Below are 20,316 nucleotides of genomic sequence, written 5' to 3' on the forward strand. Positions count from 1 at the left end.
GCCCGGGGGCCGGGCAGGGGCTGGGGTGTATGGGGTTCCCTGTTGCTGTGGCAGGGCACAGCCCTCGTTAGCTCCTCACCCACTTCCTGGGGCAGAAGGAGTCTGAGTGCTCTCCTCTCCCCATGACCTCTCCATTCTCCCGCCCCCACCCCGGGCCTCACCCGACACTGGTACCAAGCCTCTGCTTCCGCTTTGCTGCGACTGGCAATGTCGTCATATTGGGCCTTGATCTCGGTGATGATGCTGTCCACATCCAGCTCCCGGCTATTGTCCATCTTCACAATGACCGAGGTCTCAGAGATCTGAGACTGGAGCAAGCAGATCTCCTGGGGGTGGGGTCCAGGAGAGAAGGTGTGAGCTCTCCCAGGGCGCAGGGCCAGGAGACGTGGGGAGCCTGCTCTGACTCTCCTGCAGAAGGTTTTCACAGAACTCTGCTGTGGCTGTTTCGGGCTTCTATCATCAGTAGGCTCCTTGGTCCCACCCTCTAGTTACCCGGTGCATGGCAGACACTTCCCCAGAGGGACCCACGAGCCAAGGTCCTGGACGATCTGACTTCTGGGAGTCTCATTGCCTGAAAATCACCTCTCCGGTGCTGACCTCTTTTTGTGCCTTCCCTGAATTGTGCCTGCTGGGCAGCCGCCTCCCACCTCGTTTCTCCCTTGGTGCCGTCCCCTGATGGACCACCCGGAGGGCAGCGCCACTGGTACCTCCTCATACAGGCCTTTCAAGAAGTCGATCTCCTGCACCAGAGCCTCCGCGTTGGTCTCCAGGTCAGCTTTCATCAGGAAGGCTGTATCCACGTCCTGCAGCACAGCAGGGACAGAACCGTGGTCTGGCTGGAGCTGGGCAAAGGCCACGCCCGCCACCAGCCAGGCCACCTCCCAGGGTCCACCTTTCCTTACAGCCCATAGGGAAGGAAGGGGTGAGGGAGTCAAGGTGGGGGAAGGGGCCCTCGTCCTGGGACCCCTGCCTGGCATCCTGATGAGAAGAATCGGAAGGGGTTAAAGGAGCCTTGGACATGGCTTCTCAGAGCCTGGGGTCTGGAAATAGCTGGCTCCCCGTCTGAGGCATCATGGCGATTGCTTTCTTGTTTGGGGATTTGTGTCAGAGCTTTTCTTTTGGGTTTTGCTTTGTCATCAGCCCCATCTCCAGCCACTTGGGCAGGGGTAGACATGACTCTTACCCAGCTTTGGCACCTGTGAGTGGGGAGGGGTGAGCCAGGCTGATCACTGACCTTTTGCTAGGAGGATGGGCGAGAGGAGGCTGACCTTCCTCCTTCCTGGGTCAACAGGCCTGGCACAGGGGTCTAAGGGGCAAGAGACCCTTTCATGGGGTGGGTGGGCTGCACACACGTTTGGACACTGCAGGGCTGAGTGACCTGGCACTAGGTGGGCTCGCTCAAGGCTTCTGCCTCCCTGAGCGCCCTCCCTCACCTTCTTCAAGGCGACAAACTCGTTCTCGACACAGGGGCGCAGGGCGAGCTCCTCTTCATACCTGATGGAACGGACAGGAAAAACGCTTTAGTGGACTTGTGGGGTTTGGAAGAGGTCTTGGTGTCAGGCCTTTGAGGGCAACTCTGCCTGTCACCGACTGAACATCCGGGGAGTCCCCATGTCCAGCCCTGCCTCTGGACAGCTCTAGTCCCTCCACCTGCTCAGGGCAGATGATGAATAGCGTGGCTTCTCACAGTCACTTTTCAAGAAGGCTGTTCCTAAGATGAGTCCTTCTCTAGGAAGTCCTCCTGAAGGCTACCTTTTCTCTGTCTTGCTGCTGAGAAAGCCCACTTCTCAGCAGCAAGGTGGAGAAAGGTTGTGCAGCTGGTCCTGCTGTCTTTTCTTTCTTTATTTTGTTTGAGTCAGGGTCTCATTCTGTCACCCAGGCTGGAACACAGTGGCATGTTCATGACGATCGCAGCTCATGGCAGCCTCAACCTCCTGGGCTCAGGCGATCCTTCTGCCTTAACCTCCCAGGTAGCTGGGACTACAGGTGCATGCCACCATGCCTGGCTAATTTTTGGTGGAGTTGAGGTTTTACTATATTGCCCGAGCTGGTCTTGAACTCCTGGGCTCGAGCAATCCTCCTGCTATGGCCTCCCAATGTACTGGGGTTACAGATGTGAGCCACCACTGTCTTTTCTGAGTCACCGGCTGGCACCCATGGCTCCTCCTCGAGAGGGGGTTCTGAGCTTGGCCCCTCATCACAGAGGTAGCAATTACTTTACCAGACCCACAGAGATAGCCTGGCGATCCCTCCAAGCTCCCTGGGGCTCCTCAGCCCACTCACTTCTCCCCGAGGGCCAAGGGCAGCAGGATTGAGGCTTTGGTCTGGCCGGGATGACTCAGTCTGCCCTGCAGCATGGGTCCACTGAGAGCTTCCCTGTGCCTCCGGATGCCTAGTCCCCATTTCCCGCAGAACTGCTGGAGCCCTGGCCCTGGACGCCAGAGCTTAACCTCTGGGTTCGAATCCCGGCTCTGCCCTGTGCTTGTTGTGGCCAAGTCGGGTAAGTGACACGGCCTGTCTAGGCCTCGTCTGTCTCAGTCTCATCCTTACAGGCTGTGGAGAGTCAACTTACCACATGTGTATCAACAAAGCACTGGGATGGTGCCTGCCCGGGCTCAGTGCTGGGTGTTTGCTCTTACTGGTAAAGTACCAGTTTGAGCTCATCTTGCTCCTACTGCCCTGCTTTTAAAAGCCACAGTTCCCCTCTTGAACCTCAAATCATGTCTCCCGATCTCACCTTACTACTTATTCCTCAAGAAAGTCAAATCATCGTTCTTGCCGAGAGGCTGGGCCTCACCCCTCCCACAGCCTCACCTGTCAGTCTGCTAGCCGTCCCCCTCACTTAGCACACTGACTCTTCCTTGTCACCTGCTCCTGTGTCTTCCCTATTTCCAGGGTCTACCATGGGTTCCCCTTTTAGAAGAAGCCATTGGGATGAAAGTTATTGTTCAAGGCCCAGAAAAATGGCACCTCCTCCAGGAAGCCTTCCTGGGCACCTTCGGCTCTCTCCTTCTCCTGGGATTTCTCTTCCTTTCTGCTGTGTGTGGTGTTGTGGCTGTGTGTATATGCAGGTGGTCTGTCATACTTGACCGGGGCATCTTAAAGGAAGGAGCCAGCCTTTTCTCCTTCTGTAGCACCCATACTTCCCAGCACAGTGTCTGGCATCAGGCAGGCACATGGTTGGCCCTTATACCATGAATGTCCCCAGTGTGGCTGCACTCCACAGACATCCCCAAGGACTATTGTTCTTAGTATATTTTCTTCTCAGTGGAAAGGCATCTATCTCAACCCTCCCTACCAACATGCACTCCCACGGGATCCTGACTCCCACGGGGTCCTGACTCCCTTGGGACCTTGTATTCTCATGGAGCCCTGAATTCCCAGGGGGCCCTGAATCTCACAGAACCCTGGGATCCCATGGGGCCCTGGGCCCAGGACTTGTGAAGAAATTCATCTGGGCCCCAGCCTCCTGGGAGCATGGCTCTCCAGGCCAGCAAGCCCTTAATTACTATCTGCTTAGCAACCACCTACTCCAAGCTGTGAATCAGACCTCAGAGCTTGCCCTCAGGGGGATCAAGTGTGGCAGGATGGGAAAGAGCTCCGATAATGGGTGGGTGGGCGAGGTGATGATTTTCAACAGCGACATTGCCAGGGAAGGGACGCAGGAAGCCAGAGTCAGGGTGAGAGAAATGTCAGTAGTGCTAGCCTGGATGTAGTGAGGAAAGTTGCTGAGAGGGATTTTCTCAGGCCCAATAACCAGCAGGGGCACAAGCCTGGAGGGACAAGGTGTGGGAAGGGCTTGGGGAAGAAGGAGTAGCTCAGGGTCTGCAAGGGGACTGAAAAAAGGCAGAACAGGCAGTTGGAGCGTACCTGGAGCTCTGGAAATGGCCGACGACAGCTTGCTTATTTAGAAGGCGTGATGGGGAGGGAGAGGAGGACCATGCACCGTTCAGAGCTTCCTCCCGCCCTGTGCCAAGAGAGGTGCTTGCCCACCTTGTCCCGCCTAACTCTTGTTTTAGGCTTCCCATTTTAGAGATGGTGAGCCGAGGCCCGGGCTGTTTCCATGGCTCATTCACCCTGAGCCCCCCGGCGGGGTGAGAGCGGAGCCCACTCACTTTTTCTTGTAGCTCTCCAGGGTGTCCTGGAGGCTGCAGAGCTCCGACTCCAGCCTTGTGTGGTCCCCTGACACACAGTCCAGCTGCCTCCGCAGGGCGCAGATATAGCCCTCAAAGAGGGGCTCCATGTTGCTCTGGCAGCATCCCTGTTGCTGTATGAAGTTCCACTTCGTCTCCAGAAGCTTGTTCTTCTGCTCCAGGAACCGGACCTGCCACCAAGAGTGGGATGTCAGCAGGCAGCGGGGGCCCCGGAGACCGCCGTCCGGGGAGGGCGGTGGAATGACTTGTGCCCCCTCGGCCAATGCACTTGAGTTTGCAAAAATCAGAGTCTGGTTTCTGAGGAGACCCACTGCGGACCCGGAGTCTGGTCCTTGTTCTGGTCCAGGGGGATCAGGAAGAGACATATAACGAGGAAGCCACAGTTTATCCGTTGGCCTCTCCCGCGTTCTATGACCACTCACCTTTGAAAGCTGGTTCGATCAGACCCTCCACTCAATGTTTCTGCTTCCTAGTTCTTTCTTTCTTTTTTTAAAATATGTTCTCTCTCTTTGGATATCATCTGACAAAATCTCCAAGGTTGCCCAAGATCAGACTGTAGGAGGAACTTTCAAGGTAATCCTGAAAGGAATGACCAGAGAGGCAGGGAAGTGCCCTTTCTGATGAGGCTTTAATTAACAGTGGAACTGCCTTCCATGTGCCTGAGCTGGGTCAACACTCTTAAGCCTGGGGGCGAGGATGGCTGCTGTGACCCCAGAACCTGCCATCAGTTTGGGCCAGGGATGAGGAAATGAGTTGTGCCCCCTTGGCCAATGCACTTGAGTTGTACCCCCTTGACCAGTGCACTTGAGTTTGCAAAAATCAGGGTCTCTACAGAGATGGGCACCCGAGAGTATGTGACCCTGTCTCCCCTGCCTGGGCCACCAAGCTTCCCCTGTCATCCCTCAGCTGACCCTAGGCCTGTCTCCACACCTCAAGGAGGCTCTTGCGGTCAGGGCACATGCCGAGGTCTGAGCCAGTGTTTCCGGTGACTCCAAGGTTCAGGGGTAGGAGCCCTCCGGGAGCTTAGAGAAACCCTATCTTCCACTCAGCAGTTGCATGCTGTAACTGCTTCTCCAAGAGGCCTGGAAAAGGCCCATGGTCCAGCCCTGCCTGCCTCTCACTAGCCTTGTGACCTTGACCGAATCATCCCATCCCTTCAAGTCTCACTCTGCTTCCCAAAGTGCCTCCTCAGGACTGGCTGTGGGAACTCACTTTATAAATATTCACATGAATATAAGGATGTGGGATGCTTGGGCTTTGAAGTTGTTCTATTATCTGAGAGTTGGGTCTCACTCTGTGGCCCAGGCTGAAGGGCAGTGTCGTGACCAGGGTTCACTGCAGCCTCGACCTCCTGGGCTCAAGCAATTCGCCTCTTTCTCAGCCTGGGATGCGCTACCACACCTGGCGAAGTTTTTGATTGTTTTTTGTAGAGATAGGGTCTTGCTATATTGCCCAGGGTGGTCTCCAGTTCCTGGCCTCAAGGGATCCTCCTGCCTCAGCCTCCCAAAGTGCTGAGATTATAGGTGTCAGCCACCATGCCTGCCAGTGAGACTTTCTTTTATCGCAGCTGAGGGGCACTTGGGGGGAAGGGCTGATGGAAGGTTTTGTCCTAGGACGCAAAGCTCTTTTCTCCTACCTGCTGCATCTTGCAAGGCTGTTTTGGAACAAATTCTAGGTCATGGTCATGTGGATGACTGCCGGCCCAACTCCTTTCCTTTTGCAGGTTGAAAACTGAGATTAGGAGTTGAGTGAGTTGACCAAGGCCACCCGCTAGTTTGTGGGCAAAGGGAACCTGGTCTCCTGTCCTTGCTATAGGATTTTCCATATTCTGCATGTTTTTTTTTTGAGTTGGAGTCTCACTCTTGTCGCCCAGACTGGAGTGCAGTGGCACACTCACGGCCACCGCAGCCTCGACCTGGTGGACTCAGGCGATCCTTCTGCCTCAGCCTTCCAAGTAGCTGGAACTACAGATGCATGCCACCATGCCCAGCTAGCTTTTATGATTTATTGTAGAGACCAGGTCTCACCAAGTTGTCCAGGCTAGTCTCGAACTCCTGGGCTCAGGCGATCCTCTCGCCTCGGCCTCCCAAAGGGCTGGGATGACAGGCTGAGCCACGGTGCTTGGCCTATATTCTGCATCATGAGAAAACTGTGGAAGAAGTAATGTCCTACTTCTGGTCACTGGTCCCATGGGCAGGAGGCTCCATTCCTTCAGAGGGTGGCCCAGTGCTGGTGATGACCAGGGCCCCCAGTGTTGTTGGAATGGGATTCTAGCCAGAATTTCATAAACTTTGAAAATAAAGCTGCTAAGAGTGACTGAGTGAGATCTTCCATGTGAGGGCAAGGTCGCCGAGGCTGAGAGGTGAGTGGCTGGCACAGGGCCTCAGGGTTACAAGAGCAAGGCTCAGACCTTGGAAGGTCTCCTGACCCCATGAGCCTCCCTGGAGTGTGGGGGAAGGCTCGGGGCAGCTGAGGGACGATAGCCTAGTTCAGCACCTTCTGGAGATGACACCTCATCCTCCCCTGCAGCCTCTCAGTGTCTGGCCCTGGGGTTGACAGAGGTGAGGCTTTCTTGATGGTCACCTTGTGCCTCTGGCTCTGACGGCTCCATTTTTTCCCCATCCCTGGCCCAAACTGATAGCAGGTTCTGGGGTCACAGCACCCATCCTCGCCTCCAGACTTAAGAGTGTTGACCTAGCTCAGGCACATGGAAGGCAGTTCCACTGTTAAAGCCTCATCAGAAAGGGCACTTCCCTGCCTCTCTGATCATTCCTTTCAGGATTGCCTTGGAAGTTCTTCCTATAGTCTGACCTCGGGCAACCTTGGAGATTTTATCAGATCTCCAAAGAGAGCGGACATATTAACAAAAAAGAACTAGGAAGCAGAAACATTGAGTACAGAGTCTGACCAAACCAGCTTTCAAAGATTAGTGGTCGTGGAACATAGGAGAGGCCAATGGATAAACTGTGGCTTCCTCATTGTCTGTCTCTTCCTGATCCTCTTAGACCAGACCCCGGGTCTGCTGTGGACCTCCTCCCACGGCCCTGGACCACCTGGTGGTCCCTCACCTTGTTGATGAAGGCTGCAAAGCGGTTGTTGAGGCACTTGATCTGCTCCTTCTCATCCCTCTTCACCCTCTGCACGGTCGGGTCGATCTCCAGGGCCAGCGGGACCAGCAAGCTCTCGTTGATGGTGACAGGTGTGATACAGGTAGAGGGCCCACAGGCGGCACCCACTCGGTACCCGAAGCCAGGCAGGCCACACCTGGAGGCCACCCGCTGCCTCCCAAAGGCCATATTGCAAAGGCTCCGGGAGCCAAGGCAGCCCAGAGCTCGGAGGCCCCCATGGCCCCCAGGCCGGCAGGGCAGTTTGCTCACTGCGCATTGGGTGACCACGCGCGGCATGACAGCCGAGTACGAGCTGAAGCTCCGGCTGCCACATCTGGAGCCCGGCTGGAAGGAGCGGCAGGACATGGCGGGAGTGAGGCAGAGTGACAGGCCCTGCAGGGAAGGATGGGGCAGGAATGGTCAGGTCACGGCTCAGCATCCCCGCTTTTATCTGGCAGGGGGTGGAGGGCTGAGCCGGGTCAAACCCCAAATCACCATTAAGTCAGGTTTATGAGCTTGGGCTATCGGCAGCGCTGAGTAGCCCGGTGGATAATTATGGTATCGAAGGGCAAGGAGACAGGGCCAATGGCCGGCGCTGGGGGGCCCTGTAAAAATCCTCCTGTCCTCTTTCCTGGATGAGGGGAGCAATGAGGGAGTTCAGCCAGCCAGACATGTTTGATGTACCCAGTGGTTCAGCCTCAAGGAAAGGGAGATCACGACCTCCGTCATTTTATGGGAGGGAAGAGGGCATAAATTATATAGCCCCAGCTCCCCTGGGGTTAGAGGGCAAATCCCATGCCCCTGGAGAGGCTCTGTCTGCTTCCCCAAGGCCGCCTCTACATTTTCCTGTGGATTCTACAGACTCAAGAGCCCTCTGTGGGCCTCTAGGAGAGCCTAGAAGTTCCTAGGGAGGAGGCTTTTATGTGAGGAAGCTTCCCGCAGCAGGCTGGGCCTTGCCTCTCCTCAGGACAAGCAGGGTCCTGGCTCTGACTCAGTTTCTCCCCATCCCACCAGGGGTCGGGAGGGTAGAGAGACACCAGGTGCAGATACTGCTCTCTTGGGGCCCATCCATTCACAAAGGCCACAGGGGACTCAGGAGCGGGAGACCTGTACTTGAGGAGGGGAGGGGAAGGGATACTGCCCACAGGGTGATGTCAGCATTAGGTCGGGGGTTCCACGTGGCCATTCCTTTCCCCTGTCCCGCCCCTGAGGTACACAGAGCCTGGTCTGGCCTGAGAACATCTCTGGGGACAGTCACTGCCCTCAGGAATTTCCAGGTGAGGGGAGCCACAGGCACAGTTCTTTGAAGGTGCACCCTTTTCCATTCTCTCCCCATCCCTTTTCCGTCAATCTCGTCCATGCAACCTCTGCTGTGACTGGCTGACCTTGCCATTCCACACGGAGACTCAGACTCCTTTCCAGGTCAAAATCAAGCCAGTAATAACAATAATAATAGCACCACACAGTGGGTGTCTACTGTGCTGGGACCACCTGGGCTCTCGACCTCCATTGTCTCATGGAATTCCATGATCACACCTCGATGTAGTTACTACATTCCAGGTGAGGACAGTAGGAGCTGAGCAGTGAGCAGCTGTGCCCCGTGTCACATGGCTTTGGGAAGTCGGGTGAGATTCACCTCTCTTCCTCCTGCTTTCGTCCTGCTCTGTAGCTGTGGTTGACAGAGGCCTGCATGAGGAGCCGGGAATCTGCCATCCACACATGTCATTCATGTCATCTCTGTCACCTACAGCTTTCCCATCTATGGAGCAGGAAATGGGAACCCAAAGGTTTCCCAAGCATTGGAAATGCTCAGTCTAATGGTGATATTTCTTATGGTCCCCTTTTCATAGTCCCTAGGAGGTCCCAGAGTTGTGGAGAAGGGAGGGGGGTAACAAGAGACCGACCATGGGCACTGGTGGGAGGCAGAGGGTGGGTGTGAGGGTGGGTGCTATTGCAAGGTGTGCAGGGAAGGAGGACCTCGCTCCGCTCCGGTGTGGACATCACCGAGGCAGGTCCAGGGAGAGTGTAACGGGGATGGGGCGCTGACCCAGCCAGAGAGCAAATTCCCGCTAGAGGGAGGACTGAAAGGGTGGCAGGGTTCACTGCAGCGACATGGACACAGCAGAGCCACCGTGTCCAGGCCAGAGGATGGTCTCAGTGACCATGTTGGGCTCCCCAGAGCCCAGGATCAGAACTTGGGAGCAGAGGGCGGGATGGTTCACTGGACTCATGGCCTGTGCACAGAGCCTAGCAAGTCCAACATTGCTCCCGAGTGTGAGACGGCACACAGACTCAGCCAAGCCCTAGAGAGCTTGATGACATACATTGCAGCTATTCCAGGAAGAGGAGAGCATGAGGGAGCTGGCAGTTCAGAGGGTCCGACCTTTTTTCTGACGCAGTGAAATGTCTTCACGTCAGCAGTGTGATAGACTATCTCTACTTGCCTCTGGAATGTGCTTTGGTCTTGAACACGTGGCAGGTGTTTTGAGGCTTTATGACTCTTTGGATTAAATAGGGAAACCACTCTGTGAAGGCCAGCCCACCCCCTGCTCCCCCTCAGCTTCCCCACATACTGCGTCCTTCTGGGGCTGAGCAACATAATCCCTGAGAGAGAAAGAGGAAGAATCGCTTCTCTCTCCTCTGAGTTTGCTATCTTGGGCTCTACCTGGGGTATGTGGTGTCCTGGCTTACAGAGCTCTGGGCTTACAGCCAGGGCTGGGGACAGGTAAATCCAACGGGACTGACATTCAGAGGCAGAGGGATAGAAAGATTGGAAGAGGAAGAGCAGGAAATGGATTGTCAAGTGGAAAGAATGAGGGAGGAAGAGAGGAACAGAGGATAGGAGAAGACAAAGAGGGAGGAGGCATGCAGGTAGGAGAGATGGGTAGAATAGGAAATGAGTGCAGAAAGAAGGTGGAAAGGGCAAGGTAAAAAGGAGGGAGAACGTTCCAGAAGAGAGGTGTGGCTAGCACAAGGGAGGAAGAAAAGTCCTGAGCCCAGGGGACAGTCTCGCAGGGCTCTCCCGGGGCTGTTCTTTTTTTAATAGTTTTTTAAAAATTCAATAGCGACCAAGCTTGCTGACTCAGCCTGTAAGCCCAGCACTTTGGGAGGCTGAGGTGAGAGGATTGCCTGAGGCCATGGGCTTGAGACCAGCCCAGGCAATTTGGCAAGATCTCATCTCATCAATAAATAAAAAATTAGCCAGGCGTGACAGTGTGCGCCTGTAGTTCCGGCTACTTGGAAGTCTGAGGCAGAAGGATTACCTGAGCCCAACAGGTCGACACTGGGGGGGCCGAGAGTATGCCATTGCACTCTAGTCTGGGCAATGAAGTGAGACTTCAACTCAAAAAAAATAATTCAATAGCTTTGGGGGGTACATATAGTTTTGATGTGGGTTTTAAGAGTACCCACCACCTCTACCCGTGCACATTGTACCCAACAGGTGATTTTTTTGTTCCTCCACCCCCTCCCCCCACTTCTGAGTCTCCGGTGTCCATTCACATCATTCTCTATGCCTCTGAAGATCCTTCGTTTAGCTCTCCCTTAGAAGTGAGAACATGTGGTGCTTGGTTTTCTGTTCTTGCGTTAGTTCACTTAGGATGATGTTCTCCATTCCATCCAAGTTGTTGCAAACAACATTATGTTATCCTTTTTGATGGCTGAATAGTATTTCATGGTATATATCTACCATTTTTTAATCCACTCATCGGTTGATGGGTGTTTAGCTTGCTCCCACATCTTTACGATTGTGAATTGGACCGCAATGAACACGCGGTCACAGGTATCTTTTTCATATAATGACCTCTGCTCCTTACGGTAGATACCTATTAGTGGGATTGTTGGATCAAATGGTAGATCTATTTTTAGTTGTTTGAGAAATCTCCATTCCGCTTTCCATAGAGGTTGTACTAATTTGCATTCTCACCAACAGTGGCTAAGTGTGCTCACAGGGCTGTTCTTAATATGGACTGATTAACATGGGATTCCTCTTCCTGGTGTGTTTCTTGCAAATGTCTTGAGCTGAACTACCTCTGCCACACCTGCCCACGAGTCTGCCTCCCAGCCCCTCACCATCGGATCATTTCTGCTTAGGGCCAGTACTCCTAAAGTTGGCTGAAATGAGGCAAATTTGGGAGGAACTTGGCTGTGAATGCTCGCTGGCCATAGACAACTTTTGGGTTCTTGATCAAATCATTCTATTCTATTATGAAGAATCAGGAGTTGGTCCTATTTCGAAGGATGTTGATTTCTCTTTCAAATATTCTGCGGGTAGGAGTTGTCAGGGGTTGTGGCTGGGGCCTGGAAAGGGACAAGATTGAAGATGGGGAGGCGGTATGTGTGGTGAGGTTGGCCACGACGTGTCCTGGTCTCAGGGCCCAGCGGGTACAGTGTCCTGTCTGTGGTGAGAAACAACAAGCATGGGAATTTGGGCCTGGACTACATTCAACCTCTTTGTGGCGTCATGGTCAAGTCTAAGGTCCCCGTGAAGGACTGAGCAGGAGCAGTCATCTCGTGGTTGCTGTGACTCTGGGTCAGACAGGAGGAGGAAGACCCCACTGCACCCCCAACTCTGAAAGCTACATAAGGGCAAAACCCTACTCGGGTCTTGGCACAGAGCACTTGAGGTAGTGTTGGCTGGAGTGGATGCCTATGGATCCTGGAGGGATCCGAGATTAGGAGTGAGGAGGGTACCTCTGTAGGGATGTGTGTAGAGGCAAAGGGATGGACAAAATGACCTCATAGGCCACCTCCTGCTCCCTGTGGCTCTTGCTGGGGATATTGGGCATGAGGTGTCAGCAAAGCTTCAGGTCTCAGGGCTGGGAAGCCTGATGGGTCTGGGGGTAGGCAGTTGGGGCAGGTGGGGAGCTTAGTGCCTGTGAATTCTTGGTGGACAATATTTAAGAGATAATGAATACGATGGAGCTGCTACCACCGACACTGCAACCACTGAAGGGGCTGAAGCTGCTGTTTCTGCTGGTAGAGCAGAGGTCACTGCTGTAGCTGCCTCTGCCTCCACAGAGGCTGCCACCACCACTGTGGTCTGTGTTCCCATAGTAAGAGGCCACGGCTGTGGAGAAAAGGCACATGGCACATGGCAGGGTCTTATCCTCGTGCCTGCCCCCTCCCATGACACCTTGCTCCAAACAATCCTCCCTGCAAAGAGAGCAAGGGTTGTACCCAGGGTCACACCAAGGCTTTAGGTTCCCGTGCTGCTAGGAGGCTCTCATATTGGATGGAAGATGAGGCCTCAAACAAGGGAGCCATTAACTTCTATGACGAAAGAGTTCTGAAGGCCACCTGTACAAACCCCTCCCAGGATCTAAACCCCTTTGACTGCATCACTGAGATGCAATTGTTCAGCTTCTGTCTAATACTTCCAGTAATGGGTGCTCCCTTCTTGGGCTGCAGCCCTGCAAGCCCATCCGGCATGTGGAGAAGTCTCTTTGACCTCCTATTTCTCCATCTGCTTCTCCTGGTGGAGCATTCCTGCCCCTTTTGTGAGTTCATTTCAGGCTCTCCTCCCTTCTTGGTTGGTCTGACCTACATGGGTCCCAGGGGGATTTTGCTCCCATGACCAGGAGTAAAATATGGGCCATCAGCAGTGCTCCCACTAATGACACCAAATCCTCATCGGTGATGCTATTAGCTTACATTCTGCCTTCTACATTTCTATGCTCCCAAGACTTTTACTCACAGAGGTTCACGGGCCCCTTACCTTCTCCAGTGAGTCTGTGGCAGGTAGGGGGATAAAGAGACATTGTGCTTGCTGAGAGGTTCCAGAGCCTTGAGTTCTCCATATTTAGTGTTACCAGCACAGAGCGCTTACTGTGTGCTGGGCGCTGTGCTTAGGAAGCCCTCCATTCAGCCCATGAGCCTTAGGAAGTGGATGTGAGCATGTGGGAGGGACCTCAAGAGAGATCAGGTCAAAAACACAGAGAGAAATAGGGAGGGGGGCCATGCCAGCAAGGCAGAGCAAGATGGTCATATTGTAGGGCATCCTTGGGGACATTCAGAGCCTCTGAGGCTAGTACTGACTGTGGCAGCATTTGCTGGAGGACCTGGGCAGAAGTGGCCTTGCTTAGGGCCTCCAGGTGGTCAGGGGCCACCTGTCCTTGACACTCTTGACTCTGACCCTTGCCCTGGATCCAACAGGTGTGGGGACTGAGACTCCAGGATGCTTCCAAGGGAGAAGCGGTCACATCTTAACCCTGTTTCTGACCTGGGAATTTCTACCTGGGGCTGACTCTATAGGGCTCGTGGGGCCTCTGTGGCATTGCTGTCCTGCTCTGGTGGCATCTACTTGGGCCATGGTCAGAGGAGAGGGAGGCCCACCTGCACTCTTCGCCTTCCACCAGCTTATGCTAGGTGGTGACTTTGTTGTCCAGGCCCCACTTGACGTCCTTGAGCTCCTGGTCCTCATGCAGCAGCCGCACCATGTCCTGCTTGGCCTCCTGCAGGGCCACCTCCAGCCCTTTCAACTGGTTCCTGGGGTCCTAAAGCTGCCAGCTCCCCACAATGCTTGGCATCTGCAATGGCAGCCTGGAGTGCCACACACTGCCAGGAGGTGACGAGAGTGTGTGGTATCGTGTACAGAGAATGCAAAGATGTGGGCTTTGGGTTGAACACTTGGAAGCATTCCCTCAAGTGGGCTCAATGCAAAGGACGTAAGATTCTTCATCCTTAGAGGTGAGATTCAGCAGGGTGCGGTGGCTATAATCCCAGCAGTTTGAGAGGCTGAGGTGAGAGGATTGTCTGAGCTCAGGGATTCAAGACCAGCCTGGGAAACTTGGTGAGACCTCAATTCTGCAATAAATCAAAAAATTAGCCCGGTATGGTGGTGCATGCCTGTAGTTTCAGCTACTTGGAAAGCTGAGAAGGAAGGATCACCTGAACCCAGCAGGTCGAGGCTGCAGTGGCTGTGAGTGTGCTACTGCACTCCAACCTGGGTGACAGAGTGAGACGCTGACTAAAAAAAAGAAAAAAAGAAAAAAAAAAGTAAGATTCACCTATGGCCCCTGTGGATCATTTAAGACTTAACCAGGATGGAGAACATGACACAGATTTCCTTTCCAGTGCTGGACTTTACTGGATGGTGGGTAGGGAAGGCAGGCAAGGTTTTGCAATCTATGCCTCTGGAGGAAAGTGCCTTTCCTGGGTGGATGCCCATCTGCATTCTCGGGAGGCCACTCACCTGGGAGGCCACTCTCTTGCCTGGGCTGAGGAAGGCCCAGGCCTGGGTCTTCCCTGAGGCAGGTGTGTGGATGGGACGACTCTGGAGCTCAGCCCTCCCTGTTTCTTCAGGTTAGCTCAGAAGTCTCCATCCTGGAGGCGTGGAGGCTGTCCCCTTGCCAGCAGGCACAACGCTGCAGTTCCTCATATTGGCAGGCAGGAGAAGCAGGCCTCGGGCGAGGGGTGAGGTGCCCGCAGTAGGCAGGGATGGCGGTGGCTTCCCAAAGACCCACAGGCTTTCGAGGGCTGCTCAGAGACTCCCCACTTGGCCCTCTGGGCTGGGCAAATCCATCTGCACTGTCTTGGCTCTTCCCTCACCCTCTGTGCCCACCAGTCCCCTGCAGCTGGGCAGCTATGGCTGCATGCTGTCCCTTCTTCCTGCTCCGGCTTCTTCTCTCTCCCGCGACACCACACACCTCATCCTCTCAAACTAAGTGTCACACAGTTGCTTATCACTGTTCCTTTGTGTTTGTTTTCCTTGGCACTGCAACGGCCATCTCTGATGCCTTCCAGTGAGGGTTGGCTCTCACCTGGAAAATCCCACTCTGTTACCCACATCAAGAATTTGATCCCCAGCCCCTTGGCCCAGCCTCTCTCCCACCTCTCCTCTCTGGATCCTCTAGATTGTTCCGTGAGGAGCTAAGCCTTCCTCTTGTCCCCACTATCCCTCTCTCTTCCTTCTGTTGGCACCAACGGCTGGAACTGGCCAGCTGTCCCTTGTCGCTTTGATACAGGACATTGGAGGTATGTGTCTATCTTCCTCTTAGCAGAGGGACCGGCAGCCTCCTGCCTTCACCTGGCTGTTGCCCCAGGTTTCGAATGTGCTGCCCCCAGGTAGTGCGCTGAACAGAGGAGGGTGAGCCCCAAGCTGAATTCAGATCCTTAGACACCATCAGACCAGGACACCAAGAAGACAAGGCTCTTATCTTGTTTGCCTTTGAAACCCCTGTTCTCTGTGCTTCCTTACTTGACTTGACCTTGACTCCTCACTTTGATTTGGTAGCAGAACTGGCCATGGTTGGCAATGTCTTCATCCTGTGCCTTGACCTTGGTGATGATGCTGTCCAGATCCAGGTTGTGGTTGTTGCATGGACAGGACCATGGTGGTCTAGGAGATCTGGGCCTCAAGTTGATCCAACTCTATAGTTGGGCTCAAGCAAGAGAGTTGAAGCAGAGTGTGTGTGCATGTGTGTGTGTGTGTGCATGTGTGTGTGTGTATGCATGTGTGCATGCATATGTGCATGTGCTTGTGTGTGTGTGCATGTGCAAGTGTGGGCATGTGTAGGGAGATTGTGGCCTGTTCCCTGGAACAGACCTTGGCACTGGAGTTCTGCACAACTGGGGTGGAGCACCCTATGTAGGTTTGAGAGGGCTGGGAAAGACATTTGGGAGGTCACTGAGTTTCTTTATCACCAACTCATTTGCATGGGGACTGCAGCACAGTGCTTCTAGCCAGAATTCTCCAGAAGCTATGCCCATTGCTAGGGAGCACACCTTGTTGTGACCTGTCAGCCTCACAATGTATCATGTTCTGAGAACACACAGCCCTTCACACAAAACAAAGAAATTATCTTGTGAAAGAAAACTGAGTAAGAAGGAGCCACAACCTGGCTACCTTCCAATCCTGTTTTCCAGCTCAGCTCCTCCCTTCTCCTCGGGATGGGAAATGGAAACCAGCTGGAAACAGCAGAAAGGGCACACGATCTGCCAGGTACGTTTAGCTGACATCCTGAGTCAGAGGGGCTGATCACAATACTGGATTTGCAGGATTTAGGTGAGGATTAAATGATGTCCATGGGAGATGGCTTCTGAAACAGGAAACCCACAATTAATTTATTTTATTTTATTATTTTTTTGAGTTGGAGTCTCACTCTGTCGTCCAGACTGGAGTGCAGTGGTCGCTTTTGGCCACTGCAGCCTCGACCTGCCGGGCTCTGGCGATCCTTCCGCCTCAGCCTTCCAAGTAGCTGGAATTACAGGCGCGCACTACCATGCCCAGCTAATTTTTGATTTATTGTAGAGATGAGAGCTCGCCAAGTTGCCCAGATGGGTCTCGAACCTGCGGGCTCAGGCAATCCACTCACCTCAGCCTCCCCAAGTGAGGGATTACAGGCTGAGCCACCGAACCCAGCTTTAATTTTGTTAGTGATCACTTTTCAGAGTCACCTAAAGCAGTGGTTCTCAAATGTGACTTCAGACCAGCAGCATCAGCATTGCTTGGAAACTTGTTAGAGATGCAGTGTCATGGGCTCCACCCCAGACTTCCTGAATCAGAGTCAGTGTTGTAGCAAGACTTCTAGAAGATTCCAATGCCCTTTAAGTTTGAGAATCACTGCGCCAAACCATATGTCTAAGTAAAAATATGTGCTCTCTTTATTAATGACTTGTTGATACATTTCTTGTTTTAACAGATTATTATTTTGTTATTGTTGTGCTGCATTTTGTTTTTCCCAATTAGTTTTTCCTGGCTGCTGACCTGTTTTGAAGATCTCAGCCCACGGACTTGCTGGCTGTGTGCTAGTTCAGAATTAAGAGCCAGTACCATGCTAGCTGTCAGCAACGATGAAAATAAGTGGATAAAAGGAAGGCTTTTCATCCCCCGTGGGCTGTGCAGTGTCACTGAGCCCACCCAAAGACTCAGAGCTGGTGCCCCCAGGCCTGGAACAACGTGACCAGTTTCTGTTGGGCGCTACATGTATGTAACCCTACGGGTACCATATTGCCTGTCCTTACACAGCCCACCCTGCACCCCACCCTAATGCCACTGGCCCCTTGTCCACCACTCTCCCCATTACATTGCTGTGGCGTTGACCTTCCCTGGCATTCCTGGGCCATGCCTGGGGGCATTGGACTTCTCATGCCCTCTGGCTGGAACACCCTTCACCCCCTGCCCACCAAGCCTTCTTGGCTCACATCCTCAGTTCCTTCAAGTCTCTTGTCCAGTGACACCCACCCCCAGCCTGCAATTGTCATTTCCATGGTCATGTCTCTTCATTGCCCCATCATGCCTAAAGTGGTGAAGTTAGGTGATTATCTCTGTATTGCCCATTTCCCCCACTGCAATGTGAGCTTTGACAATGTCGAGGCTGGCTGAGTTGGTTCTGCTCTTCTACCTAGAGCCCTGTGAAGCATCCTGCTGTGTCTTCAGAAGAACCAGACTGGCACTTCTGTTTGCTTCCAGAAGCGCCTGAGGGCTCACTCATGGCGACTTGATCTGTGTAATCACCCTGCAGAGTGTTGTAGCAAGACTAGGAAGAGTAGTGGATAACTTGGGGCTGGGCTGAGTGAGCCAAGTTGCTCAGAAGTTCTTTGGAAACCCGTATTCCAATGAGAGGCAGCCCTTTCTTTTGCCTGCACGACATAACAAGCTTGGTCAAGTTTTCCCCTCTCCTGACCCACTGGTTTCCCTGGGGTACCCTATTTTCTCCCTTGATTGGGGAAGCAGCATCTGCCCCATAAATTACCAGGAGTGAGTGGGGTGAGGGCAGAGAGAAGACCAGGGAAGGAGCTGGCAGCTTCTGTGCCCAGGTGAGGCTGCAGCCCCCAGGCCCCATCCCCAGCCCTTCTGGGAGAGCACTGGGCACTCTCACTGATCAGCCACCTCTGGAAATCCCTCAGTAGGTTGATCTCGTCCATCTGGGTGTCTGAAAGGGTCCATTGAGGGGAGGTGGGCTGGTGCTGGTATGGAGGCCATGGAAATAATGCAAGATTGCAACAAGGGAGAAAGTAGAAAGAAATAAAGTTTATTATTCACCTGTCACAGATTGGAAAGGGGGCCGACATTCAGAGGCAAGTGTGGCCTCAAAGGGTCAGGAAATGGGTAGTATTAAAGGACCTTTGGGGTAAGGGGGTTTTGGACTGGAGGAGAGTCCAGGACTGGGGGGCCTTTGATATTGATTGTAGCCACATGAGTGTTAGGTCTTGGGGTTGCCAGACATTACCATCTCATGTCCTCAGGTAGTGGGCTAGATGGGAGGAGACAAGGGGATGGGGGTTTTCCTGCAAGAGGCTTGTCAGACATTTGCAACCCACAAACTCCTTGACCAAAAGTTGGTCTTGTCATTTCTATGGCTTTGGGCAACCAAGGAGTGATCTTTGATCTTCTGCCTTTGACAAGGAAAACTTTCCTAGAGATGATTATGCTAAACCATGAATTGAAATGTTGGGCTGTCCTGGTCTTGTATCTGATAGAGATTTGCTGAGGGAGAAGGCGTAGGCTGCCAGTTTGGCCTGCAGTAGAATGTCTGAAAGCTTCCTAAGACCTGTCTATTGGAAATTTATTGATCTATGTCTAACCTGTGCTAGATTCAAAGCATGTCAGTGGTAAAGTCTAAGCAAAAATGCCTATGCTGAGGCAAAAAGACTACGTTAAACTAGGTTTATTCTAGGTTTCTATAGGTACCTCCTTACAGTGTCCACCTTGGCCTCCAGGTCCACCTTGCCCACATAGGTGGCATCCATGTCCTGGGCACAGAACATGCTATTGCTCTGGGACCCACCCTCCCTGGGTGAGCTCCACCCCCTCTGTCTATGAGTTAGGTGGGAGAACGCCAGCTCCTGGGAATGGGGGCATTTGTCCATTGCAGGTCAGGGAGTGGAACTTGGAAGTAAGGGTGGGGTCCAAACTGTGGGAACGGGGACTCTCAGGGAGGCCCACCTGCTCATGTGCTGGTGCCATGTGGAAAAGTTTCCCATGTCACCTCACCTGGTAAGGACCACCCAATCCCAAGGCCCCTAGGCTTCCCGTCTCCCTACTGCCCAGTCCCTTCCTTCACACACAACTGTCCCCTTCTCCCCGACCCTAGCTTAGGCTGGGGACTGGCTCTCCCCACTGCACCATCCCCAGCCTTTCATCCCTGCCTGCCCCACCAAAGAGGAAGGTCCAGAGCTCTGTGGAGCTGGTATCAGGCTGCCCCCGCCCTCCCAAGCATGACTTGGGTCTTGCAGACAGTTCAACCAGCCAGCCTAGGTTGGTCTCAATCTCCTGGGCTCAAATGAGCCTCTCACCTCGGCTTCCCAAAGGGCTGGGATTATAAGTGTGAGCCACTGCACCCAGCCCCGACTCACTTTTGATTGTCTGGGTAACCCTCGGCAACTTTCTTAACCTTTCACCCTCATTTTTTCACTGTTGAAGTAAGACCTGCTTAAAAGGCTTGTTGTGCAAATTAAATAAGGGTTTGTACGTGAGGCTGCGGGCAGAGGTGGAGCCTGGAGTCAGTAGGGCCTACCCTGTCCATTGACTTCCCGAGCACCACAGACTCACTCTCAGTCGCTGTGTGTCTGTTGATTTCTTGCTCGTGCCTGTGGGAGGCAGGGGAGTGGGTCGGGGTTGGGGCAGGCAGGCAATGGTGGGCCTGACAAACTGACTTAGCAGACGCTCTAGGCAGTCTACTTTCCCATCACACATCTGCCCCAGTCCCAAATCAACAAACAGCCTCCCTATCAAAACACAACCCAGACCCAAAAAGCAACAGCAAAGGACCATCCCTCACACTTTAAGGCTCCTTTCCTCACAGCCTGGCTGCTTGGAGTGTTTGGGTCCCCCCAAGGGAGTGCACGGTGCCTTCTTTTTCTGATGGCCTTGCCCCAAACTGAGGCAAAGGGCAGAACAGAGGGGGAAGAACAGGGAACTGTCAAGGATCGGCAGCCTCCACCCCACGATGCCTGTGGTCCCTCGCCATGCTCAGCCTCACTGAAGCAGTTTTCGGGCTGATAGAAGACCCCTCCTCCCGAGTTTTCTCATTCTTCAGTTTGCCCCTGGACAGTAACCCTACCCTCTCCTGCTCCCCAGGGACACATGGAGGCGCACCCCCCCCCCCCCCCCC

General features: G+C 53.7%; 2 protein-coding genes across 2 annotated transcripts in view; both read right to left on the reverse strand.

Annotated features, from left to right (window-relative positions):
• The window catches only part of KRT82 (keratin 82), a 12,188-nt gene extending 4,453 nt beyond the window's left edge, over nucleotides 1-7,735 (reverse strand). Inside the window, exons 1-5 of the mRNA XM_008060397.1 lie at nucleotides 7,223-7,735; nucleotides 4,116-4,324; nucleotides 1,434-1,494; nucleotides 708-803; nucleotides 162-326 (exon numbers count right to left, since the gene is read on the reverse strand). Coding sequence (XP_008058588.1) covers nucleotides 162-326; nucleotides 708-803; nucleotides 1,434-1,494; nucleotides 4,116-4,324; nucleotides 7,223-7,627 — 936 coding nt within the window. The 5' untranslated portion in view covers nucleotides 7,628-7,735. The remainder of the gene's footprint in view (nucleotides 1-161; nucleotides 327-707; nucleotides 804-1,433; nucleotides 1,495-4,115; nucleotides 4,325-7,222) is intronic.
• Nucleotides 7,736-7,782: 47 nt separating this feature from the next.
• The window catches only part of LOC103262759 (keratin, type II cytoskeletal 75-like), a 29,944-nt gene continuing 17,410 nt past the window's right edge, over nucleotides 7,783-20,316 (reverse strand). The window contains exons 11-15 of the mRNA XM_021713562.1: nucleotides 18,894-19,048; nucleotides 15,459-15,551; nucleotides 13,655-13,747; nucleotides 12,192-12,415; nucleotides 7,783-7,892 (exon numbers count right to left, since the gene is read on the reverse strand). Coding sequence (XP_021569237.1) covers nucleotides 7,783-7,892; nucleotides 12,192-12,415; nucleotides 13,655-13,747; nucleotides 15,459-15,551; nucleotides 18,894-19,048 — 675 coding nt within the window. The remainder of the gene's footprint in view (nucleotides 7,893-12,191; nucleotides 12,416-13,654; nucleotides 13,748-15,458; nucleotides 15,552-18,893; nucleotides 19,049-20,316) is intronic.

Source organism: Carlito syrichta, unplaced genomic scaffold (assembly GCF_000164805.1).
Source record: "Carlito syrichta isolate Samal-C Ts95f unplaced genomic scaffold, Tarsius_syrichta-2.0.1 Scaffold304602, whole genome shotgun sequence".
NCBI lineage: Eukaryota > Metazoa > Chordata > Mammalia > Primates > Tarsiidae > Carlito > Carlito syrichta.